The 9,254-nt window shown below is 44.6% G+C and overlaps 1 protein-coding gene across 2 annotated transcripts in view; it reads right to left on the bottom strand.

The window, feature by feature from the left end:
• Window positions 1-5,942, bottom strand: part of UGT2B17 (UDP glucuronosyltransferase family 2 member B17) — a 10,363-nt gene extending 4,421 nt beyond the window's left edge. Inside the window, exons 1-2 of one of the 2 annotated variants that reach the window (XM_017736794.1) lie at window positions 5,109-5,942; window positions 992-1,140 (exon numbers count right to left, since the gene is read on the bottom strand). In XM_017736794.1, the coding sequence (XP_017592283.1) occupies window positions 992-1,140; window positions 5,109-5,823 (864 nt within the window). In that variant the 5' untranslated portion in view covers window positions 5,824-5,942. Of the gene's footprint in view, window positions 1-991; window positions 1,141-2,629; window positions 3,391-5,108 lie in introns of those variants that run through there. The other variant, XM_008635625.2, reaches the window with a different exon arrangement.
• Between the last annotated feature and the right edge of the window lie 3,312 nt (window positions 5,943-9,254).

The following is a 9,254-nucleotide window of genomic DNA, read 5'->3' as shown; positions in this document are numbered from 1 at the left end:
CAGGAATGAATCCTGGCACTATCAGGAACAGGCCGTACATACCCTGTGATACCCTCCATAGGATGGTCATGATTCTGGATTTTCCTGGAACGAGTACTTTGCATTACATAGCTCTGCTGAAAACTGAGAGGGTGTTTCAGCATCCTGATGACACATTCACTGAGTTGGTACTGTCACTTTGTTAGTCAGACAGTTCTCATTTCTTACAACACACCACATTACTCAAAAGATTTTCTACAAATTAGAGCAATAGGTTTTCCTGTTCCTTTTATTAGTGTTACGTGAACTGGAGCAGTAACATGCAAAAGAGAATGGTTATCCATTTTCCCCAAGCTCAACCCCTGCTACAGGGGAGTGGGAAGAGATTTGGAAGGTTTCTTTTAGGAGACAATTTGCACTGAAGATGGCCTATATCTTCCAAGGCTCCTACAGGAATGATAATCTACACCAGAGCTTGTCATGTTGTCATCTTCCGTATTTGGGAGTTTCAAATTCCACCTGAATACTGCGATTCACAGCAGAGTATAGGCTGGAGATGCTCAGTGGTTTACTCCCTTTAAGGTGTCTTAAACTAAGGTACAATAGAAAAAGTGTTTATCACTCATCTATTTCTGCAAGTTTTGACCCATTTTACCTAAAGAATTTGTCTTGCCACCATGCCTTTTGGCATCAGGTATTTCAATGTTATCATGGGCTGCCAAGTCTGTATCTTGGAATTAAATCTTAAACTTAAGTGCCCTGAGGTAGCACCTATCTTTCCTAAAACAGACACTGTATTACCCCATGCTGACATCAGCTATCCTCTTTTAAGACAGCAGGCTGCAAACTCAGCCCTCAGTTTGCACAGGATGCTAAATAGTTCCATGCTCCCCAGCAGCACCAGAGCATCTTCTTATGAATGAGCTTTCTCAGGACATGGTTTGCGTGGTTGATCAGGGAAAGAAACAGTCTTTGTAACAAAGCGGCCAATGGCAGAACAAAGTTGGGATACCTTTGGTAATGGTTTTGCAGGCTGGCAATGAAGTCCTCCCACAAACTCAAAGTTGGGCAGGAAAGGGCGTGGAAATTCAAAATCCCAGTATGTTCTGATTAACCATATCTCTGCTTTCCCCATCGTCTCACACAGGGTTGTGGGCCTTCCTGTGGACAAGGTGCAAGAGGTTTACAACATGCATGGGAGTGACCTTGTTTGCTCTAGATTGTGAAACAGGAGCCTTACCTTTGTCTTTTGGCACTCCCAATCAGTGTAGTTTATCAAACCATGCATGAAATGAAAACATCCACAAATCCGGACCTATTCCATGCCCTGCCCCATGTTCAGCTTTAGCAAGTGCCCATGAGCAAGGTAATACAATCTTTAAAAGGATTTTGAACCTTCAGAATTGGTTTAGAGCACTACAATCAAGAAGCATTTAATGTCTAATATAGAAGTGCAATTCTTGTAGTGCTGAAAGACTTCATTACCTCTGCTTGTAATAAAAACACACTTTGGGGAAGAGAACAATCACACAAAATTTAGTTCCAAATAAATAATAAATGAATCACAAAGTGATGATCACCTGTCAGGGAGAGGGAGAGTTTAAACAAAGTTCTGTAGCATTTTTCAAATAGTGACTCATTTAGTGGCTGCTCTGACAACAATAAAAGACAGGTACAGACATCTCTAGTTTTCTTGAAGACTGGGTCAGCTGCTTCTGACACATACTGGGAAAAATTGGCCAACTTCATAGAAAGTTTTAATGTCATTTTATACAAAATCCAATGTTTCTAGAAATCCATCTGAAAAAAAATCTAATAGTAATCTGATGTTTTATAGCTTCCCATTTGGAAAAATATATTTTCTTAGGTAAACGTTGCAAGTTGTCTTTGCAGTATTTTCTCCACAAAGTGAAACTGGGGAGTAAAAGGGTTAGAAGTACTGACAAATTCCAGCCTAATGCAAGCAGGAATCAAGCTAAATAAGCAGCATGATAAAAATGATCTGTAGGGCATCATATACTACTTGGTAAGTATAATAATCTACACCAGTAAATTTTTCTTTAAATTAAAGAGCAATGAGTCAGTTACAAGGTTGCTGATTTGAAAATTAAGTCTGCATTACAAGTAGAGTGATATAAAGGTGTAATTAAGTCTTTATATGGTATTAAAAAAACCAACCCAGGGAAGAAGTACTAGTTTTCAGAGCACAGACACGTTCTTTGCAAATGCAGGAAGAGATTGGACAACAACAGAAGAGATGCCCTTGTGTTTGCTGTTCACTCGTTATCTGCCTAAACTTAGATACCCTGGACAAAATTCAAAGTCCATTGAACTAAAAGGTCTCTTTAATAGACTTTGAGTCATGCCTGAGTTGTGCTATGTTGGAACAAAATTTTCAGGTATGTTGTAGTTTAAGGAGACTATTTCAAACTCTGAATGGTGGATGAAAGGGAAAGGTGACACCATTCATTGTTTGAGAATCTGAACTCACACTCCACATCCTGCATTATGTACAGTTGCAAGATACTTCAGGATTGCCACCTCTGCTGGCCTTTGAGAAAGCGTATTTTGAGACAACAGCATTGAGGTTCCAGAGCATTCAAAAGGCACAACCTATGCAAGAAAAGAAACCACTCAACAGCTGCCTTACCTAAGACATTACTGTAGTACCCATCCCATTCATCTCGCCAAAACTTCAAGAAAAATAAATCCGTGCAAAAGTAAAAGAGGAAGTTCTGTAGTCTTTCCATAAAGGACATCTGATGTGTCAGCCCCATTGTGCTAGCGGGCACATAGGAAGGTGGGGATGGGAGCCCACCACACAGCCGCTCTACCACATTGCCATCAGAGAAGCGGAAGCTGTAGACAAAAGGGATCTCTAGGATTTCTGCTACGAGCTCCCCGCCTACAGACAGGGGGTCAGCGATCAGAACATCAAACTTGGCCTGCTGCAGCTTTGCTATCAGGCGAGAGTTCATCACCACGGTGTCACAGGTCTGCTTTGACATATTGGTAAAGACCTCCAGTTGCTCTTTCATCGACCACATGATCTCCCAGGGGAAGAGATTAGAGGCTTCATTCATCCAGAAATTGAGGAAGTCCTCCATGGAGGCATCCAGGGTCTCCTGGCTAAAGGGGACTTGCAAGACTTCAAACGTGAAAGGGGAGGAGGTGTCGTGGTAGTTGATGAGCAGATTGCTTGAGGGCACCAGCACAGTCACTTCATGGCCCCGGAGAACGAGCTCTTGCAGAAGCACTTTCACGTTGATCCAGTGACTGGCATCGGTGGGCCAGACCACCACCCTCCCACAAAAACCAGTGCTGCAGCAGCATGCATATGCCCAGAGTAGCCAGGGGAACTTTGGCCCCAACATCTCAGCGTTCCACGTACAAGTCTGGTCTGACCGAACTGGAAGCAATTCACTGCTTCACTGTGCAAACACTGTAGAGCCAACCAATTAAAAGTGGCATCTGTTTGGTGATTAGACTGGTAAACATGACAAGATTGGTAAATGTGGCAAGAGGGAATGTTGTAACACAAAACAACACTCATGGGAGGACTGGGCAAGCAGCAAATCCCATTCTGGAGTGTCCTGCAGAGCCACAGCTTATCTCAGAATTACAGCAGCTCCTATCTGCTCACCACAAAGTGCATTTTGCAGCATGTGAAGACCAGAAGTCTTTCCTCTGTGCTGTGGTTTAATCTTGATAGGCAGCTAGGCACCACAGAGCCTCTAAATCTCCCACGGTAGGAGGAGAAAAGGAAGGGCAAAAGTTAGAAAACTCATGGATTGAGACTGAGACAACTTAAGGAAACAAAAAAGGAAAGAAAAAGAGCAAGAAAAGCAAATGATGCAAAAAGAACAGATGCTCACTACCAGCCAACCAATGCCCAGTGAGCCCCTGAGAAACAGCAGCCCTGACAAACTTCACCCCCATATCTTTTATTTTGTTGAGCACAAAATCATCATGGGCTGGGGTATCCCTTGGGTGAACTGGGGTCAGCTGTCCAAGCTGTATCCCCTCCCAACTTTTTGTGCATCCCCCGCCCCCTCACTGGTGGGGTGGGGTGAGAGGCAGAAAAGGCCTTGACACTGTAAGAACTGCTAAGCAGTAATTAAAACATCCCTGTGTTATCAACACTGTTTTCAGCACAAATCCATCATGCAGCCCAAGCAAGCTAACAAAACAGATATTGCACATGGAGCCTTAAATGCTAAACTCCACAGTTCACAATAAAAAAAGACACCACAAGATCCAAATAGCTCTGAAGGTTACATAGCAGACACCAAACCATGCTTCAGCCAGCACAAGATTTTCTAGTCTCTGTCATCATAACATGATAAGCAACACAAACACACAGCTAGGTACTCTTGAGGTAGGATACCTTAACAACTTAGCTCTCTCAGCAGAATTACAACTTACTAGTGAAATATAAATAAAAACACTTTGAAGTCTCATATTGAAATATCCATTTTATCTCCCTAGCAGCAATGCATATATGTTTGGCCTGTTTCCTTTCAAGCATTACTATAATTGCCTAGAGCAAAAATGGGAAAATAGTTATACAACTATTATTTTAAAAAATTTTAAAACCACTCACAAATAAATACAACCATCATCTAATAGGTTTTAGACACTTTCAGAAAAGCAAAGAACCATGTCTCTGCGAAGGGCCTTTTATCACTGTGAATTGGGGCTCCTCTGATCCCCCTTGACTTTTAAAGGTCCAGAGGAGGATATTAATCTCTCATTTTGAGACAAGGTAGGAAGCAAGAAGTATGCTAAGGGAGAAAAAGTGCTAGTGTTTGGTGGGTATATAGTATTTTACTGTTCTTAGTGTTTGTCATGATTCATCTATGAATATGACTAATGAGCTCTGTTTCAGGTGCTTTAGCACTGTTTTACAAATCCTGGAAGTACCTGTACAGCTGTACCAGTGTAGCAGGTGAGGATTAACAGGCAATGTTTGTACTTGCCTGGATTGTTTGACTTGATGCAGGAATTTTGAAGGAAGGAGAGTGAATTTGGGGCTGTCTTGCTCCTGATTTGTGCCTTAATCTCTCATGTCTGGGTATTTACTCTTGTGTGTACAGCAGATGTAATTTCTGGAAAGAGAGCAGCCTTACCTAAAACTTCACTGTAGTATTGATCCCAGCTTCCCCAGATAATGTAATGAAATACGAAATCCTGCAGAGCATAGCTGAGGAGGTTTTTTAGTCTTTCCCAGAAGGTCATCCTATCTGTCAGGCTGGTTAGGGTGGTTGGTACATAGGAAGGAGGTGCTGGGAGTGTTCCACAGAGCCGTTCCACTGTGTTGCCCATGGAGAACCGGAAGGTATACACAAAGGGGATACCCAGCTTCTCGGCAACCAGCTCCCCACTGGGTGACAGTGGGTCTGCCAAAAGGACATCGAAGGCGGATGCCCTCAGTCTTTCCATCAGGGCCTCATTCTTCACAACTCCATCACAAATGATTTTGGTTATGTTCTTCATCTGGTATATCTTTTGAGCTATCTTGTAAGCACCTTTCCAGACAGGTAGCTCTCTCTCCTCATAAAAAAAAAAATATAAAATTTCATCCATTAAGTCAGTCATCTCCTTCTTGGTGATCGGCACCTCAATCACCTCAAACTGGAAGGGTGAGGGCTGTGTGGGATTGAGGATGAGGAAGCATGAAGGCAGCAGCACGGTCACCTCGTGGCCCCGGACCACAAGCTCCTGTAGTATGTGCTCCATGTTCAGCCAGTGGCTGTTGTCAGCCGGCCAGACCAACACCTTCCCCCCGGACCCCCAGCCCAACACGGCCAGCAGCCACAGCGCTGCCACCTCCTTCCCTGCCATAGCCTGCCCTGTGTGGCAATGCCCGCGGCCTCCCTTCAGCGGAAGCAGTGAGGCTCCCGAAGTGGGCTGAGCCTGCGTGACACTGCCTTGATCCCGAGGGTAGGGAGCCAAACGCAGGCGGTGTGAAACCGTCTACTGCATGATAGCATGTTTCATATCACGTTTTCCTAGGGGACAAAAAAGGTGACTGGCACCAGCTGGCACCCTCTGGTGGTAAACAGCTTCTTGAAGCTGGAAGATGTGATTCCTCCGGAGCAGCAGGGAGAGCCGCCAGCCCTGGGAGGCGCAGTCCAGCGGGGATTGTACCCTGTTGGTAATCCCGTCCCCCCTGCCTGTCTAACTACAGTCTCTGTGTTACTTGTTTGGTAGGAGAGCTGGCTTTTTATTCTTCTGGCTCTTTGAAACACAGCTGGGTAGCCAGCAAAGATGTTCACTGACTGTATGGGCACCCTTTTCCTTTTATAGAGCCACTGAGTATCCCTTTAGAACAGACGTAAAGTGATGATCCGGGTCTGCAGCCAAAGAGTTGCATCTCGAAGTGGATGAAACTACACAGCAAATGACTCCCGTATCAGAGTAAGACTGTCCTCCTGTGAACTTGTCTCTTCCAGAGCATGCACCATGGGAGATCAGGAGGGGATAGTGCAGGCTTCCTGCCTGCCACTAAGTGCCAATTATGCACTATAAATTGAACCAGAAAATCCATTAAACAGTTTTATTTATATGGTCTCTCCTGATGTGCCATTAGGAAATAGTGTAAGTTCTCTTTTCTGTGCTAAAAATCATTATTACAGTATTTCTGCCCAGTGCTGTTACACAATGATTTCCTAATGTTGTTGTCCAAGGCTTTTGGCATGGTTTCCATGCTGCCTAGAGCATGCTTTCTGGGACAAAAATGCAGGTGTTGGAAACAGCTGGACTGTGAGAAGATACCAAGCTGAGATACCTTATCTACTGTACACATGTCACCAGCTTGGTGTACTTGTGGAGTCTTGCAGCATGCAGGTATTTGCAGGCAATTGAACCCTGAGAGATTTGCAAAAGGTCTTTTTGAAGAGCTTAATGTGAGGGTAGTAGAAATGACGTATGATTAATAAACATATTTTTCTGCATAATCACTCAAAAGGATCACACAGAAGAAAAGCCTGCAGGGAAGGACTTGTTGTTTTCACTGTTTGCTTGTGGGTGGGAGGGTATGTTCTAAATAAAACTTGTTTTATGCAGAGAGAATTGGTTTTATATGACCAGTGACATAAGTGAAGTCTCTATTATAAAGCCACAGTGCATTTAAGTATTGCTACTGAGGGTGGCAAGACTTGCTTGTAATTCACCAGGTCTCCCCTCCTTGTTATGGTCCTTTGGATGAGGGAAATGTCTCTGTTCTTGGCTGCTTTCTGTGCAAACAGTCACCCTTGCTGAGTGCCCTGTATGGTGTGGAAGTCGTATGAAACTCCACACTAAAATTAATTATAACAAAAGTCAAATCCATCAATTGGGATGACCCTGATCCTGTCTCAGTGCAATGGCATAGAAGCAGAACACCCTGACTGATGGTGGCTCATGCCTTTTTAGGGACATAATGACAAACACAATGACAAACCTCTTGCTGACCTCTCCCTTGACTTTGCGACCCTGGTGGGTTCCTAGCTCTGCAGGCCATAAGGATGGACTCTGTATAACAAGAAGTGACATATCAGGAGACTTACCTAAGATCTTGCTGTGGTAGCTATCCCACTGTCCCCAGAAGCTGAGGAAAGCATAGTCTTGCACATAGTAAGACAGAAAGTTTTTTACTCTCTCCCCAAAGGACATGCGGTCAGTGAGCTCAGACAGAGCTGCAGGTGTGTAGGATGGTGGCGTTGGGATCTTGCCACAGTGCCTTTCCAGACCAAAGGCTGGGGAGAAACGTAGTGAGTAGACAAAGGGAATGCCCAGCTTGAGAGCCACGAGTTCCCCACAGGGGGTGGCCGGGTCTGACAGTACCAGGTCAAAGCCAGACCCCTGCAGACGAGCCAGCAGCTCTTGGTTGGTCAGCACTGCATCACACATGATCTTATTCATCTCCTGCCAGCCTGTAAAGAGTCTTGCCATCTCCTTGTAAAACTGCCAGAAGGTCAAGGTGGTTGGCCTGTTGTTGAGCCATAGATTCACTATTCCATTAATCAGGCTCTCAGGGACATCTTTCTCAAAGGGCACGTTATAGATCTCAAACTTCTTCATGGCGTTAGGCTTGGGTTCAATGAAGAGGGAAGCGTTGGATGTCAGGACAGTAAAGCTGTGCCCGCGGCGGATGAGCTCCTCTATAATTACATTCATGTTCAGCCAGTGGCTGCCTTCTGTTGGCCAAACCAGTATCTTCCCACAGAAGACAGGCTCTAGAAGAGCAACCTGAAAAAGGAGCAGCTGGAGGTATTTCTTTGAGCCAGTTGTTTTCATGGCCATAGCAGAGTCAAGGGTTAGATAGTCTGGGAATTTTCCCTTCCAGTTGGGAGTGCTGCACCTTTGTGTTGTGTTTGATGGCTCTTTACTAGTGCTCTTAGCAGAAGTGAGAGTTTGCTGTTGCACAGGTAGTGCCTTTATAAACCGTGTTTGGTCTGAGCTCTGAAAAGAAGAAAAAAAGTTTGGTGAGTCACTTTTCCCTTTCTGCCTTCTACCCTGTTGGTTTCCCCATGAGGGAGCTCCTTTCCTTTGCTAGGAGGATGACAGAAATCCTCACTGCTGTTAAAGGAGCCAGTCCCCTGTGACTAAAACAAGTCCCTTGCATTTTTGCCATGAACTAGTGATGCGAGAAGCAGGCCAAGGAATGAGGTATTTTCTGTGCTGAGAGAAGTCAAATCCTTTGGTTGATGATAATGCAAATAATAACATGCAATTTGTTCTCATAGGTGACTGGTAGCTTGCAACTGCTCCCAGACAATTTTTAACACAGGGAGTCCATTGCTACTGCCTGTGTCACATCACCACCAACCTGGTCATGTTGTGGGCTCAGTTTGGGTGTGTAAACATGGGCCTGGGCCTCTTCTGGGCCCTAACGGTGCTAAAGAGCAAAACCTACATCTTCTGAGATGGCTGTCACTTAAGTTGTCCCTTGAATATAAACACCATGCCTGGAAGCAGCTCTTTAACCACCTGCAGCCAAAATGACAACTAAAACCCACGCATATAATGATACACTCGATCCAACACAATTTGGGGAACAAATGCCATGCAGCAAAAAACTCTTACCTAGCAGAGTCTTCCAAGGTACATAAACGTCGTGCTCTGAGTTGCAAGGTGCAATTTGCTGTACCAGTTTGCTGCTTTTCCTTGCTGCTCCGCTCCTCTGTGCCTGGGCTGCTCCAGAGGGATTGGTTATCAGGCAGAAGGAGCTTAAGTAAGTTACCCTCTGAACTGGACTTTTCAAAAGGAGGAAGTAATAAAATACAGGATGA

This window comes from Corvus brachyrhynchos, unplaced genomic scaffold, assembly GCF_000691975.1.
Source record: "Corvus brachyrhynchos isolate BGI_N302 unplaced genomic scaffold, ASM69197v1 scaffold175, whole genome shotgun sequence".
NCBI classification, from domain to species: domain Eukaryota; kingdom Metazoa; phylum Chordata; class Aves; order Passeriformes; family Corvidae; genus Corvus; species Corvus brachyrhynchos.
This window is presented reverse-complemented; position numbering and strand designations above follow the sequence as displayed.